This window comes from Rissa tridactyla, chromosome 1 (assembly GCF_028500815.1).
Source record: "Rissa tridactyla isolate bRisTri1 chromosome 1, bRisTri1.patW.cur.20221130, whole genome shotgun sequence".
NCBI classification, from domain to species: domain Eukaryota; kingdom Metazoa; phylum Chordata; class Aves; order Charadriiformes; family Laridae; genus Rissa; species Rissa tridactyla.
The window spans coordinates 212,111,812-212,132,729 of record NC_071466.1 but is presented as its reverse complement, the minus strand read 5'-3'; the positions used below and the strand labels follow the sequence as shown (position 1 = coordinate 212,132,729).

The window sequence follows — 20,918 nt, the reverse complement described above, 5'->3', positions numbered from 1 at the left end:
CAAGCACGGGCTGGGCTGGAGAGGGAAGAGAGGCTTTTCCATGGTGTCAGTCAGCATAGCTGTGACCACTGCCTACTTTGTGGCCTGTAGGAACTGGCCTCTACATGTTATTTTGAGGTTCACAAGCCCAGTTCCCTGATGGATATATCCATCGGATGAAAGAGCAGTATGTTGGGCAACTAAACCAGTGGAGTCTCATGTCCTACGGACTTGTGTCTCCACTTGCATCCTCTGCAGGCTCCCCCATGTCCAGCAAAGCGACCTGTCCCTCCGGGGAGGGAAAACTGGATCTCTTCTCTCTACTCTGCCTCCTTATTCACAGAAAACTTCTATTTTTGGGCTTTCCTACAGTAGTGTTATATGTGGTTGGAATTGGAGGTGGAGGAGACCAACAGGCACATGCAGGGAGGTGGTGCAGAGATAGGGTGTGATCAGATAAACCTTGCTTCCTCAGGGTACGGGGCTATAAACCCCACGTGGAGACTGTAAAGTTGTAAAGTCAAGCTCTCAGGAGTTGGGAAACTCCAGAATTAAACAGCCTGCACAGCCACAATTTGGGCCTTTGTGCACATTGAATGTGATACATCCTCTAATTATCTGATCACCTATCATTTGGGGTTATTTTAATCCAGTGAATTGCTCTAGGCCACATTAACACACGCTGTTCAAACCACACACTGAATTCAACATTAATTTCCTTGCGAGCGCCTCTGTAATGCTTCAGCATCTGATCGATATTAATGTGTTTATCTTCACAGTGCTCCTGCGATATCACCAGCTGGTGAACCGAGGCACAAAGAGATTAAGGCCAAAATGATCAAACGCGCTTGCTAATTTTGGGTGCTCCATTTGCACCACCGGGGATCTGATCTTCCAAAGCACTCGGCATTTCACCGCACTTCGTGTGCCTGAAGCACAGCTCCCGTTAACTTGGTTCCGTCTCCCGGTACAAATCCAGCTCCAGGTGTCCTACACGGGACAGCAGGAAGAGGAAGGAGATCCTCATGGACAGCTTCTCCGTACTGCTGAAGTCCCCATGCCACTGTTCATAGAAAGGGAGAAATTCTGGGGGAAAAAACCAACTCCAAACCCAAGTAAATCTCTATTACAATGTCGAATTGGGAGTCTTTGGGCGTCTTCTTTTTTTGATATTTTTGCAGCTTTTGAGTCCTTACCTTGTCACCTAATATTCTTTCAATGTAAACTTTGTAGATGTAATCACAGAACTGCCTAGGTTGAAAGGGACCTTTCAGATCTTCTAGTCCAACCATCAACCTAACTCTGACAAAACCCATCACCAAACCGTATCTCTAAGCACTATGTCTACCTGTCTTTTAAATAGCTCCAGGGATGGTGCCTCAACCACTTCCCTGGGCAGCCTATTCCAATGCTTAATAACCCTTTCAGTGTAAAAATGTTTCCTAATATCCAGTCTAAACCTCCCTAATGTCGCAACTCATTGCTCCCCCCCCAAAAAAAAACCAAGCGTGCAAAGCCTAATCAAGCCAAATCAACCAGAGAAAGATCCAGTTCTCATTTTGACCCAAACTTGGCTCGTTGGCGAGGCTCAGCCCGTTGGATCCCAAGCCCAGACCTCCACCTCGGCAGCCCAGGGAGCGGGAGAGGAGAGGTACGAGCAGGGTTTGTGTCAGTCACGCAGCTCTCTCACGAGCTGCGTTTTGGTGGTGATTTCACACCGGGTGCTTGGCACCGTGGAAACACCAAGGTTTGGGTCTCTGGAGCTCAACACCAGGAACTGAGTGGGGTGTGTGGTTTTTGCCCCCGCAAGCAACTCCTGTCCCTCATCCCTCTTGCCTGCCCATCTCTCGTCTATTCCCTGCTCTCCTGTCTGGCTCCTGTCGTCTCTCCCATTGCTCACATCCATCTTTACCACCATGTTACTCCTCTCTCTTCTGCTTTGGCAGTGATAGTTCTTTCCCCCCTCCTCCCCCCCCTACACTTTTATGACTGTGATTTACGACCCTGAGTTTAAAGATTTATTGCAATGCCTACACGGCATGGCAGACTCTAAGTGATGTGTTCAGCTTGGTTATCACGCTCTTAAATCCCAATTTTTCCATAGTAAACCAAGCCGCCTCTGCATCGCATTGTCAAGACTTTGGTACTCTAACTTCCTAGGTTTATTCGGATGAGAATAAAAGCAGGGAAGAAAAGTCACACCGTGAAGAGGTTAGCTGGCAGCTACGAACCTCACAAGTAATATAAGCACCTGGGGGCTTAACCAAGCACCAGATGGTCTTCAGGGAATTAATTGCAGGCTGAGGATCCACGTCTATATCAGCACTTGCTTATTCCACTTTCCAGACATGGTTAAAAACCCTACAGCAATTTAAATTCCCTCCTCCCCGAAGAGCAGCGCAGGCACCAACCATCTATCATCTCTCCCTTGCTTTTGTTTGTTTTCGGACAGTGTTTTAGCTATCTAAGATGAGCCAGGGCCTGAGGTCATCTTAAAGAGCTTAAACTGATCTAAGGCTTTAAGGTGCTTAAGGGTGGTGTAAGGACGTTGATTATAATTAACTCTAAAAAGAAAACAAACCAACGTGTAAGACCTTCAGAAGTGTCTTGTTGAGGGGGGGGATTTTTTTTTTACTTCACATGCATCCTCCTGATGTACGGACCTAGTCAAAGTCCCCTGAAAAGTCACTGAAAAGTCTTCAATTAGCTCAAAGGAGCCTTGCCGTTGGCACCAGCTGCAGCAGACTCAGCCTGCCGTTGTGGACATCCTTAGAGCCAAGTTTGTTCTTTTCTGTACTGAACTTGCAGCGTCCAAACTGACCTGGAAAACGTTGAAACCCAACCGTAAGCACTAGTTTCACCCGTGGTGAAAACCCCAAGCCCCACGGTCCCCTACCAAAGTGCCCCTTTCACACTGCGGTTCTCTTTAATTACTATCCAATGAAAGAAACAGCAGTGAACCGTTTTTTTTAAAAATAAGCAATTTTCTCATTTCAATAAGCATTTAAATTTCTTATTTAAAATAAGCAATCTTCTCTCTGTTTTTTAAGTAAGCAGTCCTTGTCGTTAAGTTAATTTTCTTCTGACTCAGCATAATACTCAGATTTCCTCCAAATTTCCAAACGGGTCACCTTGGATCAGAGGCTGGAGCTACAACATTCCCACCCTTGAAAATGCCAAGAAATGCTGTGAATGCATAAAAAAAAGGTGTTTTGGGGGGGAATGTTTATCATGTAAGTCAGACCTGGCATCTAATAAAATTAAGAGGGTAACCCATGCTGCCAAATTTGAAGATACCTTGCTCCAGGATTTTATGTCATCTTAGGCTTGTCCTAGAGGCTACGAAGCATCCGAGATGTCGTTTTGCTTGGAATTGCTTGCAGAGGTCTACACTCACGCATGGCAGCGTTGGTATCAGCACCCACGGGCTCAGACCGGCATGAAATCCCCCTTGCTCCTGCCGTACCGCAGTTTGCGTGTGAAAACCCACCTTTTCGGTAGGATTGACCCAAACATTTTCTGTCATGAGCAGAAAAGCCACCATCTGAGGTTGCTGCCTGGTGGTAAAGGCAGCAGAGGACAGCTGCCTGCTCGAGCGTTGGTTTGCTTTCCATTGAAGCTGCCCCCGGCTCAGATGCTGGAGGTGGCTGCCTTGCAAAGGGCAGCTTGGACGGGGGGTTTCCACGCCAAGCACGGGCACGGGCCTGCGGGCGCTCGTCTGCCAGGCTGGGACCCGGGCGGCGGAGCAACAGGCACGTTTCTGCCATTCTTGCAGAAAAGCATCAAAAATGCTGGTTTGTCATTGAAAAGGGACATTATATTGTAATCTCAGAAACAATGTGGGGAAAGAGATCCAATATGATCGTATTTAAGCAGAAGAAAGCCAGGTTGCAAGTGGAAGAGCTTGGAAAGCAGACGTGACTCCTTTATTTATGCTCATTATAACGTAGTTCCCACAGTGCCCGTATTAACGCGAGCAGTAAGCGTGGCCGAGCATCGCCGTACCGTATGTATGCAACCCCAACATCGTTTGGAAGGACCAAAGTGGTGAAAATATATACACAACCCCAACATCATTTGGAAGGACCGAAGTGGTAAAAATACTGTTTTAAATAGTATTCCGAAAATCGGATCACTTTATTCTGAAATAAAGTGTCTCACCTCGAAGTTGGTTTTTGACTTCTCCTCTAAATTTCCATAGGAGGCTTTATAAAAAATTGGGAATTTGCACTTCTCCAATGTAAGGGTTTGGGGTGTTGTGGCATGGAGTGCCTGGGTGCACGTGCAGCGTGTGGAGCCGTTTCAAACGCACATCAGCCGCATCGGCTCATTAGCCATTTTCTGATATGAGCCCTTGGCAGAGCGGCGGAGCGTGCCCAGGTAATGGGAGATTGCCACCGTGCCGCCACAAAAAAGGCTGGATTTGATGTTTCATTGGCAGTTTTAATTCTGGCATTTCTGCGAGCTTCATTTTACCACTCTATTAATGCTCTTGTAATTTAGTCGCATGTAATTAAACGTTGAATACAGCCGCACAGAGCCTCATAGCTGCAGCGTGCCCTGCTCTACGCAGCCACTCCAGAGAGAACTTTTCATGTAAGACTTTCATGTTTCAAAAATACCTGTTCTTCCAACAGCTACAATAGCTCGGCAGGAGCTTGTCAGTCAAGCAAGATTACAGACTCCTTAAATTCAGCCTGACATAACAGACTGTAATGACTCTGAAGGGGCTGTTACGGTCTATTGTGCCAGTGGTCTCTGCCTAAGAGGAGCATCTCGTACATTTCTCATTAATCTTGTAATGGCTCCAGAGATTTCTATATTACCAGTAACTTCAAATACGAGTTATTTTATCACAGAAAAAATCACACAGATGTGATGCTAAAGGTGCAGGTTAAATAAGGAAAAGGGAAGTTAGATTTACAGGCTCACATGTACCTTTACCTTATGCAATTTTGATGCTGAGAAATTGCAGCATTTGCGAGGATTTGAGCAATTTCCAGTAAAATTTTTGCCCGCTGAAAGTGGGAATGGAAAAGTGGGCGATACTGTCTGTGCAGTGAGATTTTAACGTGACGCTGTAGGGACCAATGTGACTTCATAAATAATAGCGGTGGATGGTTTCGGTATGTCATAACTCCAAGATAACTTCCGGATGGATGAAGCTCTTTGGCCTCGGTCAAGCTTGAGGTCTGGGCAGAGGATCACACTTGCCCTTTCTGGCCTCAAACACTCTCAATCTTCTCCCAGAGACAGGAGGTTACGTTCAGTAGCCCCATTCAGCAAACCCAAATCACAGCGTGGCATTTCTGATACCGAGTGATTTTTTCGTGTGAAAAAGAGAGACAATATCATGGTGGTGGGGGTTAAAGGGGAACTTGGATTTGGCTGTCAACTGCATCTCTTTAGGTCGGCCACATCTTCCATTTCCTAGCTATGCAGTGACATGGAGAGCCTGCTTGCGGACTCCTGGTGACGCTACCATGGAGCAGGTCGTAAGGATCATGCAACGAAGGAAATCCTGAGGGTAGCAAGACGATGGGAATAAGTCAGGGGCTGAAGGAACGCTGTTCGAAGTGCACACCGTGACAGCACGTAAGCACCCATGGTAGGAAATCCCAGGCTGTTCGGGCTGCCCATGTGGTGGGATGGCCACCAAAGATCGAGTTAGAGGGGTACAGTAATAAATCGTGGGAGCTGGCACAGACATAGCTGAGTGGCTCTGCCCAGCAGAGGGTAGCATCGCCCAAACACCCCAGCCTGTTTTCCAAATTTACACCTTCACACACCTCTGAACTCCTACCCCCACCACATCCCCTCTGAACTGGGAGCCCAGACCCAGGGAAAGCCTCACAGCCTGAGACCTTATAAATTCTGCTCACAAATGATGAGAAATCTGGAAAATTGGCTGCAAAAGTAGAATTTTAAGGAATTTGTTAAAGGACACAATGCATGTTAAACAGTTATGTGCATACAATCACATCTATTTTTAAGTAAATGTTATTTAGCTGCTTGTATTGGATTTATTTTTGGGTACCTAATTTGATGATCAGGTTTGGAGCTGCACTCAAGGCGCGGGATTGCCTGTACTTGCCAGTAGTGAGGCCACTGATTTTGTCACCTAACTTGGGTGTCCCAAAAGAATTGCACTTTTTTAGTGTCTTACACATTCTGAAACGGAAGCTCAGAGATGTTACCTATAAACATCTCTCAGTTAGTCTAGACTATGATTTTCCCTGATGTCTCTGATGAATCCTGCCCATTGCCCTGCATCAGAGCTCAGCCGATGCCTGATGCGACGACGCTAGAGGTCTCAGCGTCGCCAAGAAAAAGCTGCTTTTAGCAATAATCTCAGCAGGACCACACGTGTGTGCGTGCCAGGCTGGTGTCGTGCCCAGCTCAGACCGCTGTGCCGGCGGGATGGGCACGGTGCCGGGGCTTGGGCCTCTTGCCGAGGCTGCGCGGTGGCCCATCCACCTGCCTCTGGCATCGCTGCTGCTTGAGGGGGTGACCCTGGTGTTGGGGGGCCCCTTGCTTGGCTGAGTGCCCCCAGGGCTGTGCTGGCTAAGGGCACTCCTTGCCAAGGGGCGAATTTTTGCACCCCAGAAGTGTGTGTGTATATGTGTGTGTGTGGGGAGTGGGGGGGGGCAGGTGGGTACCACCGCCCCCGCGCATCCCCGCGCAGCGCCCGGCCAGGCAGCCCGGCCGCTTGTGGTATGGCTTTTAATTTTTTTTTTTTTTGCTGCTTTTCCTTTTTTTTTTTTTTTTTTCCCCCCCTCTTTGCTTTCCCTCCCCTCCCGTTTGACGTGCGCGGTTTTGGTGCAATGCGAATTATCTCCAGTCATTCAGTCAGGAGGGGCAGCGCCAGGCAGCAGAGCAGCGGCGGGGCTGCCTCCTCCTCCTCCTCCTCCTCCTCTTCCTCCTCCTCCTCCCATTGCCATAACAACAGCGCACAGCCGCTGCGCCCGGTGCCGGCGGGGCCGCACCGCTCCGCACCGCACCGCGCCCGGGAGGCTGAGCATCCCGCACGGGTGGGGTTGGGGGGGCGGGGGGGGGAGGAGAAACAGTGACCTCCCTCCAAAAAAAAAGAATCGCCAAAAATAGAAAAAAAACCCCAAAACCCCCCCAAAAAGGGACTTTTCCGCGGGGTGGGTCTATCAGGGACCAAAGTGACCCCGAGACGGGGGTGCGCGCAGCTGCTGCGCGGGGCGCGGAAGGAGGGAGGGACGGGGCAGCCCCGCGAGTGACTCCGCGGGGGGGCGCGGAGGAGGGAAGAGGAGGGAAAGGAGGAAAGTGGGGGGGGGGGGGAGCAGAGAAAGTTGGGAGGAAATAGCCCAGGAAAAGTGACACTCGCGGAGCCCGCCAGAGCGCGGAGGAAATAAAAGCGGCGGCGAGCAGGAAGTCTGAGGAGGAGGAGGAGGAGGAGGAGGAGGAAGGGGAGAAGAAGAAGAAGAAGGAGGAGGAGGAAGAAGAGGAAGAAGAAGAAGAAGAAACAGCAGCCGCAGCCGCTGCTGCCGCGACAGAAGAGAAAGCAAAAGCCGCACCGCCGGCTCGGTGCTGCCGGGCCCGGCATCCGCGGGGCTGCGCGGGGCTGCGCGGCGCGGCCATGGCCCGGGAGAACGGGGACGGTGGCGGCTCCTGGAAGAAGCAGGCGGAGGACATCAAGAAGATCTTCGAGTTCAAGGAGACGCTGGGGACGTAGGTGGCGGGGAGCGGCTGCGCGGGGGGGCGCGGAGCGGGGCGGGCGGCGCTGTCCCTTCCCCGCGGGGGATGCGCGGGTCCCCCCGCGGGTGGGCGCGGGTCTGTGCGGGGGGTGTGTGTGTGTGCGCGTGTGTATTTTCGCGTGTGCACCCATGGGCGCCGCTCCGCGCCCCGCTCATCCATCCGAGCGAGAAGTCGGGGCGATCTGGAAACGGGGAGAAAAATAGAACCGTGGGGCAGGAGCTGGGCTAACAACCACCCCCCCCCCCCCGCCCGAAAAAAAAAAAAAAAAAGGAAAAAAGGGGAAAAAAAAGTCTTTTAAAATATTCATAGAATGAGGAGACGGGGAAAGGCTTTTTCTTGGGAGTGCAGCTGTAAATAAATGCGGTCTGACTCGACACGCTTCCCCCTAAAGCCGATGGCTGCAGCTATTCGTGGACAGGCGAGCAGAAATAATCGGAGTGGATTGGATGTGTTTTAGCTACGATGCTTAACTGTGGTTGGGGTTTATTTCTGTTATTTATAGTGGCGGGGCATAAAGATTAGTAAAACGTTAGAGGTTTGGTTGTGTTTTTTGTTTTTTTTCTTCCCCCCCCCCCCCCCCAGAAGGCTGAGAATAAACATGTGCAGATGGTGCAAAGGAGCGGGGTGCAGGCTGGTGCTTTTTTGGCTGAGCGGGGAGTTTTATTTCTGTTAAAACAAATTTTCCCTTGTAGGAAAATTGTAGAGGTAGAGAGCCGGGAGTGCTGAAGGCGTGTGAGCTGCTGTATGTATATACGTTGTAATTAAACTTCAGTTGTATTGGGAGTGCTCCTCGCCCCTGTGTCCCCCCTGCTTTAATTACAACTTTAAGCATGTCTCTGAACGAAGCGTCGTTAACCCCAAGTAGTGCTTTTCATAATCTGCCTGCCACTTCCAAAATACAGTTGAGCAAGTTTCGACTGTAATATTTCAGTTTCTTTCTGCTTCCAAGCGAGGGCTCTCTATAAACAGAGTATTTCTGGTGCACGGGCTCACTGTTTTCCTATGAACAACCCGCGAGTAAGAATCAGGCTGGTCATTTAATATGGAGGTGGGTCACGAAACTCCGCTGTGACAAGCAGATAGCGTAGCCCTCAGAAAAACACTGACTTAGCAAATCAAATTTAATGTCCGTCCAGGTCTCTGAAGAAGCAAAGTGCAGCATAAGAGCTAAGTGTTATGGTGTATTCTCATCACCTTCATGGAGTTTTTTGCTGCCAGAATTTCATGCTGGCAGAGATGCGTCCCTGCTTGTCACTTTAGGCGTGCAGTTCCCGTCCTGAGGGTGTTGGGGAGGAAAGTCTTAATGCGAAGAGGTTCGTTAGAGCAGCAGGATAGTTTGCCGTGGTTTCCATTATACAACACTCTCTGTTGCCTTCCCGATTGTTGTGTATGGAGCCATCTGCAAGGGTTAATTTGTGCCACTGAAGAGGTCCAGAAAGAATTAATGTTGTGGCCTTGATCCGGATCCCACTGCTCCGTTAATGGGAGCAGGTGTAAGTCCCAAGGAAGGCAAAGTTGGTCAGAGTTAATAGTTATGCATATTAGGATGGCTGTTGCAAATTAAATTCATTAAATATAGCCAATTAGTGTCTCAAATTATTAACCATTGTCTGAGCCTCACAGTTGGGTTAGTAAATCCTGATAAGAGTGGAAGCTGTAAAGTTTTGAAACTTAACAGTCAATCAAGAAAGTTTCAGAAAATTAAAATAACTGGATTACAAACATGGTCCTGTATAAAGAAAATAGAGCTGTTCTCTTTTCCAGACCTAGGTATATTAATTACGAATGTATGTGCATTTAACAGCCTACACATCGGTTGCCTTCTGGTTGCGCATTCCTTCGTTTCGGAGAGCAGGCTGATAATTAGGAGATTTGAATCTGAGTTTTGGTTCTGTCCTTGCCCGCCCACCAGCGCAGCACCTGCAGTTCCTGCCAGCTCTGCTGTGACTTACCAGGGCGTGAAACTTCTAAAAAATTGAGGCCATCGCTGTGCAAAGCATTAACGTACCTGTTCCATTCCCACTGGAGGCCGTGACGGTCTGTCTGTTCACGGAGTCGAGCAGCAGGTGTACAGGGTGCAGGAGTCCAAATGATGGGACACATTCTTAGTTATTGATAGGAAAGTACTTAAATAGGAATTAAGCAAAAGTCTGAATACCTTTAAAGCATCTGGACCAAAATGTTTTCGTTGGCATTATTTAGGAGCGGGGATAAAATCTGCTTCCATCCCTTCTGCACTGTAACGCTGAACCGTGTTGAACATCCGTCGGTTGATCTCATCATCTAATAGTTTTTTCTCCAGCATGGGTGGGCCTGGAGCGAAAAACTTGGTGTCTCGGATGAGGTGCACTGGATTAGTGTAGTAGCGCAATTTTGCATTTCTCTGCCACCTTCCATCTCAGGATGCTGAAGTGCTGAAAGGACTTTTAACCGAAGAGCAGCCCTTTTTCATTTTTCAGTCTTAACTGCCTGTGGTAAAATTGGTTAAAGAAAGAAAGGCACTAAACCCCCAAATCAGGGAAGAAAGTGAAAGAGAAACTTTAAAAACATATTTTATTTCAAGTGCATTGATTTGTGAATGTTGAATCTATGTGTATACTCTATTAATGATTTGTTCTCTGAAAGGAGTCTTTCATCCGAATAAAAGCTTTTCATCAGATCTTGAACATGGGAGAGCTGAAATTGCTGGAATTATTAAAAAGATCCTAACTCGGTTAATCATTACACCATTTGGGCTTCAAGGAACCTCTAATGAGTACCCAGCTCTCTCTTCCAGAGCTGGAATTAATTATTTACATGTCCCTGTAAATCATGTCCAGCCGTGCTGATACTGAAATAGGCATTCTGAATCGGACGTCGCCTCCTGATGTAAGAAAGCAGCTTTTTCCACCCAAAGAATTGTTTTCTTCAGTGGATGAAGTCTGTTGTCTGCTCGATGCTGTTGAGCAATAGTGTTTTCCTAAAGAAATTACCAGCAATGCAGTGGCTGCCTCGGATGGCACTCAAACCTCTATTATTTACTCCGTTCTGTATTTACGCATTCCCTAAAGTTGGTGGCTGCAACCTCTCGGGTACCAGAGCATCAACTAAGTATTTTGGTACTATTAATCAGGAAAATATAACACGTTCTATAAAAAATATAAATATTACTATATATAAAATATATAAAATGGTCCTGATCCATTCTTGGGCTGCTTCAGTTTGGGGGTGCCTGTCCATGTAGGGCTGCAGTAAGACGGCAGTAAACCACGCTCTGAACACGGAGGTTCAGTGGCCGCCTCTTCTTGGGACTGGCCTGTTCACTACCGAGCCATTGAAAGAGAAGTTACGGACCCCGAAAAAGGAGCTAGGAAGAAATACACAAAGTCAGTCAAGGATGAAATAAGATCATAGCAGCAGGCCAGATCCTCAGCTGATAGAGAGTCCCTTCCAAGTCAAGACAGGTAGGCTTGAGGAAAGAAGAGCATCTGATTTACCGGTTGTCTTTTAAAATTTCCACAAATTCACCTGTGGTAGCTCTACTCAATTTGCAGGCTTCACCAGGGAGGGGGATTTCTGCCCCAGCCCTCGGGGGATGTAAAATTTCACAACAGCAGGAATCTGATAAGAATAGGAGTGATCACTGAAATACACTGAAATATAATTTTTTTCTTCATATTTAATTGATACTATGTTTAAGGCATTTTAAAACACAGATTTTTGGTATTCCAAGAAGTAATACGATACACCATGTCTTTCACTAGCCAAAAAGGAAAGCCTCCAATCATTTGGTCTGCCAACACAGCCCCGTGTTTCTAAGGTATCTGTCATTGGGCCTTATTAACGTTAGAGTTATGCTGAAGTTATCATAGTTAGAAAGGCTCAAGCTTAGTAACTATGGAAATACCGGTGCTGTCCTTAAAAATGATGTGTTAGATTCCCTAAAGCTTAGTAATGATAACATAGGGAGTTGCATGGATATAGCCATAACATAGTAAGAGTCGGGTGGGAAGACAAATACGCTTCAGTGATGCATCCAGTACTTCCCTAAAATACAGTATAGAGAAAACTTAGAGGTGGTTCTGTTTTTCTCAGGGACTTTACAGTAATTTTTGGTTCATCTGTGTCCTGCGTCTCTTCTGTACTCTTAGGTCAGATGATGGGCTCCTGGTGCTCTTCATGACTCTTCTGTGCACCCATACGTGCTCCTTCGTGCTGTGAAATGGAGTCACTCCACGTCCTGCTCTCACATCTGTTTTCTTTCTCACACACATACACACACATTGTCACAAACTCTTACGTGCCGTCTCCTGTGTTTTTGTCCCCTCACGTCCTTCACGGTATCCTCCCCTGCAGGCAGACACTCAGGCTTTTCATGAGCTGGTCCACCTCATGCTCTCATCTGTTCTTGGTTGCTTAGACCTTCATGGGGAACAAGGCTAAGGGAGGTGATGTGCCTCAGGCCAGGCATTCAGCCTTGACTTCCATTGTCAAGAAGGCTCCGGCGGTAAGGATAGGTTCTGGTGGAGGTGCCCCATGTATTTGAGTTGCCCTGTAGAGAGGAGGTGCTGGGAGGTGCCAATAGGCTCAAGTTCTAGTTGTTTCTGGTCAAAGATCTTCCCTTCTCATCAACTGTGTGCCAAAACCACTTGTGTTGGATTCAACACAATGAATTGTCACTGTTTAGCCATTTAACTGGAGGCATCATGAAAGTTACTCAATTGTTTTTCCCTTCTGATTTTGGAAATTCTCAAGAAGTAAAGAAACATGTTGATATTTGTGCTTCCTCTGGCTCCATACCCCCTGTGAAGACTGAAGAGTTTGTCTGATTTTCCTGTTTCTGCGGACATTACCAGCAATTTCTGCCTCTCTCTTACGACACCCCAGTGAGGCAGCAGTGGCTCTGTTAGAATGCTTCATCTTTTTCTTAGTTCAGTATTTTCCTTTTTTTTTTTTAATTTTTTTAAATTACATTGAAGAAACATTTCACGGTAAAAAATATCTTCAGGGGAGAAAATACAGGGTCCCAAAGGGCTGAAGTTGAGACACACGTTTTCAGGAGGAAGGCTGATGAATGACTGAGGCAAACTACGAAGGCAAGTGGTTCCCATCTCTCCCATTCCATCTGGGATGACTTGCTGGGAGAAATCCATTTTCCATCTGAAAGCTCTCAGGCTTTGTGTAGGAGTCACCAGGGAAGACCTTCTTGCCCATGTTTACAGAGGAAGATGTTTTGTGGTCATTTCTGACCTTAAAATCAGTCACTCTGGGAATCTTACCATCAAACCCAGGGATAATTCATGCTAAGAGGTACCTGGTATCTACAGCACCTCTCTAGCATCTGTGGGAGGAGGAGTGAAAGCTGAGGTTTGGGTATTAATGTTTAACTTAACGCTGTGAAACAACTCAGACGTTTTAGTTTGTGTACTCCCTATAGGGCAAGCAGAAAAAAATACCATAAGGACTCCTTTAAGGTGACACATTTGTTTTAAAATAAGTAATCCTCTTTGCTCTCATGTGGCATAGTTTACTATCCCGTGTGTTCTCGGAGGCTTAAAAATAATGAGTCCCTGCTATTTGCGAGGTGAATTGTACTGTCTTGTAATGTAGATTATTGGTCTCCCTTGAACAGTTACAGAAAATAAGAGGTTTGAGCATTCAGCTGGAATTAAAATGGGAAGAAAAGCAAGGTGGCCAATGGATTTAATAGACCGATGGAGAGGATTGGGAAAAAATCTGCAGCCATTGGTGAGAAGGGATTTTTGACAGCTCGCCATGGTTTTGACATTTCGTGGGTGTGTTATGGACAGTGCTCATTTGGGGCAACAGTGTAGCATAAAGGTTAATTTTCTTTCATCGTCTAAAAACTAGATTCCAAAATACTCAATAATCAAAGGCTTTCTGGGAAATAAATCATTCTGGGGACACCCAGTTTGCTGTATTGCCAGCTCACATATGCGCTCGTGCTTCTTTCGTGAGCCTTTTTTTTCTGCAAGTTTTGACGCCTCACCTCTTTTTGCCCTGCCGTGCCTCTTTTTCCATCTCTGCTCCCTTTCATGTGCATCTTTGTGCTGCTTGAGCTGCCCGCTGCCGGAGGACACCTGCTGAGCCTCCTGCTTGTGCAACCAAGGAGTGTGCTTGACCTGCAAGGTGACAACAACCCATTTGGGCAGGGTCGGAATAGGGTATTTGAGCTTTTTTCGCCCTTTTTTGCACAGTGCTTAGCACAATGTGATCCTCGCCTAACCCAAAGCTCAGTATAACTACTAGCGAGGACCTCTGTATAACCAATATCAACTCCACAACTGCTCTTTGTGCGGATGTGAGCTGAGGGCAAAGCATGCCTAAAAATATTGGTATTTTTTTGCCAGCCACAGAGGTAGGTGACACCCGACACCTCACAACAAGCAAAACGCAGCGGGTCTGAAGACCTGGTGGAGAGGTAATGGGTGGAGCTGAACCCAACTCTTTGGAGTCCTATAGTAATCCTTTAACCAAAAGTCTATTCTTCCCATCACAGCCACAACACAGTGGGTGTGAGAGCCTTCTTCGCCGCCGCTCCTGCCATCTGGAGCAGCCTGGCGGCTTCCTTCACCCTCCATCTGCTTTCACATAGGAGCCGAAAAACCTCTTTATGTATTTTTTCTTTCCTTTTTGTCTCTTTTTCTCTCTACCTCTGTGGTTGACCTGAGTTATTTTTGTTGCCCCTCGCACGTGATTCTCCTGACTACGTGCAGAATGTCGGTCGGAGTTATTTAATCCTTTCAAGCATCCAAGGATACAATTAATATTGAATAAAGTTGTATTGTTTTGGTTTGCTTGACAATAACAAGCATTTATAATAGGATTCTGAATTTGTTGCCAGTAATGGTATTCACTTAACCGGTGAGTCACAGTTTATATTCATGATTACTTAATAGGACCTAATTTTCTAGTCATTTTAGATAGCATGAAAACAAGTTGGAACTAAACGGGTACTGTTAGTAAACAGGTAATGAGTGAAAGGAGGGATAAAAAGTTCCTTGGGGCAGCGATCTGTCATTTTCGTTGGAATTCAAACCACCTTGCATTTCAGCGCTTTTCTGTAAATAATAATTAACAACAATAACAATAATTTGCAAACATATGTGTGTGATTGGGCTGCTCTTGAATGACAAATAGCTTAGCAATCAGAATATTTCTCCTTTCTAGAAATCATACTGTTCCTTAAAACCTTTCTGTCAAATCTTAACACTGATACGTTTTTTTTTGTTATCTGACTTGGCGGTTCCTATAATTTTCCTCTGAATGTTGTGTCAATCATTTTTTAAAAAGAAAACTATAAATAACAGATTGTTAATAAACTTTTCAAGGCCTTTCAGTGATGTTTTCATGTTGAAAGCTGTGTATTGAGTTTTGCGCCAGAATTACTCACCAAACAGATTGTATGAGGTTAAATTAAAATAATACTCTTTAAGCAGAATTTTTTGGCTGAGTGAAAAAGCTTTTTTTTCATTATTTTTTTTTAACACTGGGTGTGCTGAGGAAAAGCTATTGGGAAGCTCTCTTCTGGATCTGATCTGTGTGTAGAACAGCTGAGCGCAGGGCTGGAGATCCTCTGTAACAATAGATGACTGATTTTGCTTGCTCTTTTCCCGGGCAATATCATAAGTCACCTTTAAAACATCAACAGTTTTGGACAAGTGTACTACATCACCACGAAGATAGTTCTTAAAATACCTTTTTCAAGGGTCGAAAGGGGAAGAAGGACGTGAGGGAAAACATGCTGGCTTAGATGTATTGAGGATTTATTTCGATTTTTGTTTTAATTTTCTTATATTCTTATATTTCTTAATTGGAGATAAACATTACAGTTTCAGTCTACTTACAGTTTCCAGGAGGGACAAAAGGGAGGTGTTTTTAACGATGTAAACAAACGCGAGCATTTGCCATCAGCAGCAATAGGGTGCAGCACCTGTGGCCTCTCTCCCCTAGACCCTTTGGCTTTCTGCTCACCGTGGATTCTTCTCATTGTCCTGCTCTTAACCCTTTCCCTGATTTAGGTTGAATATTTAAAGGTGTGTTCTTTCAAGCCTGAGCACCCAAAATTTGGGAATTACATCTGATGCTCTGTTGTCAGAGTACAGAGGACCTAGAAATCGCATCTGTGGCTGATGGGAGTGGAGCGAGGTGAGGACCCGTGGGAAGTCTGAGGTCTGGGAGCCTTTAACCTCCATATTTGTTTTGGTGAGGGTTGGTGTGGCAGTTTGTAGAGTAAGGAATCATAGAATCATAGAACGGTTCAGGTTGGAAGGGATCTTAAAGACCATCTAGTTCCAACCCCCTAGTTCCACAAGGATGGAAATTCCTTGTTCATCAGTGGTGGGGTGTGAAGGTTTACCGGTCTCCCTAGGAGTTCCAAAGGAAGGGTTCCTCAGACGTGGCAGTGGCAGGTATCTCCCTTAAGAGGGTACCACTTGGTGCTGCGGAGTCATCCTGTGATGTTGGTGTGTTTTAGCTCAGCAGTGGGTTTAAAGCCTGCCTGCTGCCCTGATGACACGTGCATTTGAGAAATGTGGCCACCCTTCTCCCACCAGCTATGTTACTGATTGCAGAAATGGATGGCTGTCATGGTTTTGGCCAAATGGGCCAAGGGCCAGGGACAGATGCTCCCCCCCAACCTCTCGTACATGGAGAGAAGGAGGAGAGATAAAGAGAAACTTATGAGTTTAGAAGAAACTAAACTACTTTAATAAAATATTAATAATAAAAAGGAAAATAAGGAAATAGATACAGCATATACAAAACCATATTAAGCTCCCAGGATGACGTCACCGGCAGGCACTGGGGAAGTCCCAGACTGGACTCAGCGACGGGTGGGAACTGGATTCAACAGATGGAGTCAGGAACACATGGATCGGGATCAAAGGCAGATGAACAGACAGGGTCCTCCTTGGACATCAGCCATTGAAGGGAGAGCATTGACCCTTTGATCCCTCAGCTTTTATACTGAGCATGGGGCAGATGGGATGGAATACCCCTGTTGGTCAATTTTGGGTCCCCTGTCCTTTCTGCTCCTCCCTGCGGGTGGGACCCCTCTACGGCCCTCTGCTTCTGACCCTCCAATGGGGCAAATAACGAAATTAGCTGACCTTGGTTGTTATAGCAATGAGTATAAGCAAGAGCCTCTCTGCGTACCATTACTTGGCACAAACTGTAAACATTGGTCTTATCACTCTGAGAATGAACCGTTTTAGACACAACATGCTGTTAATTCCAGAGAGTTAGAAGAGGCCCAGCTAAGAAGTAAAATTACTGAACAGAAAGTTGGTTCTGTTTTACCTCAAACCAGGACAATGGCCTTTTGAGGGTAGAACAAAATAAAACAGCATAGCCACTTGTGGTTAAATGTAAAGATTTGCAAAGGCAGAAAAGCCGGTGTGTGTTTGAGGGTTGGACATTGGCAAGTGAAATATCAAGGGTCTAAAATATTTTGGGGTTTTATTACTATGCCTTTTATTGGCCTCAAATGAGGCCAGGCACTGTTGAGCTAGGAATATTACAAACACCAGAGTAAAAGACTGTTCGTACCCAGAAGAATTTATAATCTAAATAAGTAAGACAAAAATGCTAACACTGTTTTGTTAAAGACGAGAAAATGTGTCACTTGTAAACCCAGAGCTGAGCCTGAATCTTAACTTCAGCCCCATGCAGTGGACCGTCGTGCTTCTTTTAATAGCGGGCACTGTGTCAGCACCGATGTCTTCAAAATGTGTTTATTTATATATGATTCACCCAGGGTCATCACATATAATTAGTTTTTACTAGTTAAGGCTTGAAAACGCAACGTGTGTCTGTATGCTGTTGGGAACAGCGCGGGCGCTTTATTGCTGCGTTGTTTCACAGATGCTCAGAGGAATCGAGGTCTTCCCAGAACTATAAAGAGCTGGAGCAGACCAGGTGGTTCTCGGGGTGATGTGGGATCATTCCTAGCGGGATCCCATCCTCCCATCCCGGCTTAAATAATTCAAGGGACCGGGCTTCAACCAGGCTTCAACTTCCCAACCAAACTCATCAGCTGTGGCCCTGCCGTTCCCCCTGTGACGGGCAAGGACTGAAATGAGGGAAACCATTGGAGGAAAAACTGGAAAAAAACGAAAGCACATAGAAGAACCCAAACAACATAGAAGGGAGCCAGGCTGGGGGGTGAAGAGCACTTAGAGGATTTGCCTCCACGTGGAAAATTCCTCTGGGGAAGGCACAGGTTGCTGATCAAATTCAGCCATAGTTTGAGAGAGACTGCCGAGCATCCCTGGATAATCCTTTTCTGTTATGTTGAGTTGGCTTGGAGATTTCCTCCCCCCTGCTCGCTCTTGTCTTCTGCTGCCTCTCAGCGTAAGTAAATCAGTACAATATGCCCAGCTGTGAAGCCTGCAGCGTTTTGGAAATTTCAGGCACAGCAGAGTGCTTGGTGTGTGCTGTCGATGGCAGAAGATGCTGTGAACACATTAAACTTGTCTCGTGCTCCTGACCCTGTTTTCTTGCACGGTACCTGAACAATTTCAAAGGCTTCGTCTTTTACTTCGGGACATTTTGTAGCTGGCTCCTGAGATATCTAAAAGACTGTCTAAAGCTCTGGGATCATCATCAGCCTCACACCTCTGCATTAATGGGATTTCTTGCCATAGGGGTGTAATTAATTTGTTCAAGAGATCCAGCATTTTTTGAGGGGAAAATCTGACACTGTTGAGCTTCTCCATGGCCTGACGATGATCATCGTAAAAACACCACCTCCTTCTCTGAGTCCAAGCCACGGTGTTTTGAGACGCCTTCCCTAGCATAATTACATAGCAACCTGAACACTGCAAAGCAAACAAGCTCTCCTTCCCAACATAAAGTGCTCCCAAACATAAACCGCACCCCCGCCCCCAAAAACACCACAAAACCCCCTCCTAGAAGACTGCTGCACATGTGTGCCATTCTTTAGGGAGAGCAGAGGGAGTCAGACAACATGTGGCTTGTTAGCCAAATTGCTTGCACCATGAGAAGATGCTTAGATAAAAACGTTTATGGAGCAGAATAATTTTGTGACTCCTGTTGGCCAGATGACCCAGGGGTACAAGAGGAATAAGTTAAAAAGAAGGGAAATGTCTCATGTCACAGATTTGACTTACGGCTTATGCTTTTTAGGAAGCAGTAGGCTATATATTTAGACGTCAGGGGAGAATGTACCAAGAAATGAGCTGGAAAAACCAGGGTTCTCAAAAGCACATAAATACTGGACATACAGGTAGGGCAGGCTGCAGGGAGGCTTCTGCTCTTGGGTACTTCGAGGTGTGTCTGGAGTAATTTTACTGACTAATTTTCCTGGCCATAGCCATGTAATTTATGTCATGGACGTAAATCCTAGGCTCTTAAGAGAGAGCCCCTGAAAAAAAAAAAATCTTGCAGAGCTTTGTAGGCGAGTCCATTGAATGAGTTTCTTATATTTTGAATGGAAAGAAAATAAAGTGATTCTAGGATTCCCGAGTGACAGCTGAGACGATTTGTGTCCAGAAAGCAACCATGTGCCCTTCTGGCACTGCTGAAGGAGAACATAATGAGCAGTAAAGCTGAGAGAATGATCCGCCCGCAGGTGAGTGGAGCTGCCCTGGGGGAAAGCCAAGAGGGAGAGGTCTGGGGCAAAGCAGAGCAATGGGATTCAGCTACAGGTAAATGCCAAGAAAGACTCGTCTAAGTGGGGTGCTTTTAGCTTAATTGACTCCAGAGGCAGCTGCGTCCCCCTCCTCGTTCATGAGAGACACAACCGCAAAAATTCACAGACATGGGTCCTTTGGACAGGACAGCTCGTGCCCTGCACCAGGCAACTCTTCATCATCGTCAGTCAAGGGCCACTGAAATGACCGGCAGGTTCAGTGCCAGAGTTTGCTCTGGAGACGGTGTGATGCTTTGACACCTTTATCTTGCATTGCCGTGTGGTTATGATGAAGGTGTAGGAGCCCTTTACATACATATAAATAGATATAGTGTATATGTGTATGTATATATATATAGTCTATATATACACACACATTAAAAATACTATTTATATAGTGATATGTAGTGATATATAGTGATATATAGTGATATATAGCGATATATAGTGATATATAGTGCTAGTTTCTTGCCACAGAGTATGTTGTTTGGCATCATTAAAACATGCATAGAGAATAACCTGTGCCATTTGGTAAAAACTGTTTAAAAGCATTGTGAACATTGTTAATTTGTGCTGTAGTTTGAATTTCTCGTCTCGTTGGGGTTACATTTAGATGAAATAAGGAAAGTCACGCCTGCTTACATCAGCTGAGTTTCATTATCCCTAATAAAGGATCTAATCCAAAATGCAGTATGAGGATATCTGAAGATATCTTTGGTGTTTGTCCTTGGATGCAGACTGGTTTTAGCTGATTTCTAAATGCCTTTGTCTGTGCAGTGACTTCTTGACAGATGTTTTTCTGATGCCTTGTTGCATCCTTCCATCTACTGAGATAAGATTTGGGTCCGACCAATGGCTCTGTGTTTCTGCTCTTGCTCACCAGTCAGTTGCTTTCAGTGATGGAAGGGGGATGGTGGCTTTTTCCTGCTCTGTCACCTTTAACAGAAGTGACTCTGGTCGTGCTCCACAGCTGCTGAAATACGTAGTGTTTGACCTTGCTCAGTTTGTGACCGGAGACCATGGAAAGCCCTCAGAGGTGGTCTTGGCTCTGTGGTGTCCCCCGTGGCCCTCCAACTCCATTTCTGAGACACTTCTCGTAGGTCCTCTTAAGTATCAGAAGGAAAATGCTCACTTTGCCTAAGATTTCAACAGGAACTGTGTGGTGCCCCCTCGTTCATTTAGCTAATGGGAGTGAACGCAGTCAAATAAGTAGGAGAGTGGTGGTTCTTCCCTCTCCTCTCCTCCTCCACCTCCACGTTACCTCTGCGATGCTGAGTCACTGCTTTCCAGCTCCTGTCTTAGTCCTGCACAAAGCCCTCAGGTGGGTGCAGTGCTGTGGTCACATCCCGCAGGTGTGCACAGCTGGAAGCACAGCTGGAAGGCAGCAATGCGTCTTCCTTGGGGTCAGTTAAGGGCTTTATTTGTTTAGATAAAGCACCCTTCAGGGGGGTAAATGAAGGCTTTGGGGAGCAGATGGAGCCTGTTAGAACTTTTTGGGTGCGAACTTGACTGCAGCAGGTAGAAGGTGAATCAGCTAACATTGTGCTGGGGTCAGGAGGTC

The 20,918-nt window shown here is 46.3% G+C and overlaps 1 protein-coding gene across 1 annotated transcript in view; it reads left to right on the top strand.

The window, feature by feature from the left end:
* Window positions 1–7,312: 7,312 nt before the first annotated feature.
* CAMK1D (calcium/calmodulin dependent protein kinase ID) overlaps window positions 7,313–20,918 on the top strand; it is a 235,614-nt gene continuing 222,008 nt past the window's right edge. The window contains exon 1 of the mRNA XM_054197734.1: window positions 7,313–7,677. Within this exon, the coding sequence (XP_054053709.1) occupies window positions 7,586–7,677 (92 nt within the window). The 5' untranslated portion in view covers window positions 7,313–7,585. The remainder of the gene's footprint in view (window positions 7,678–20,918) is intronic.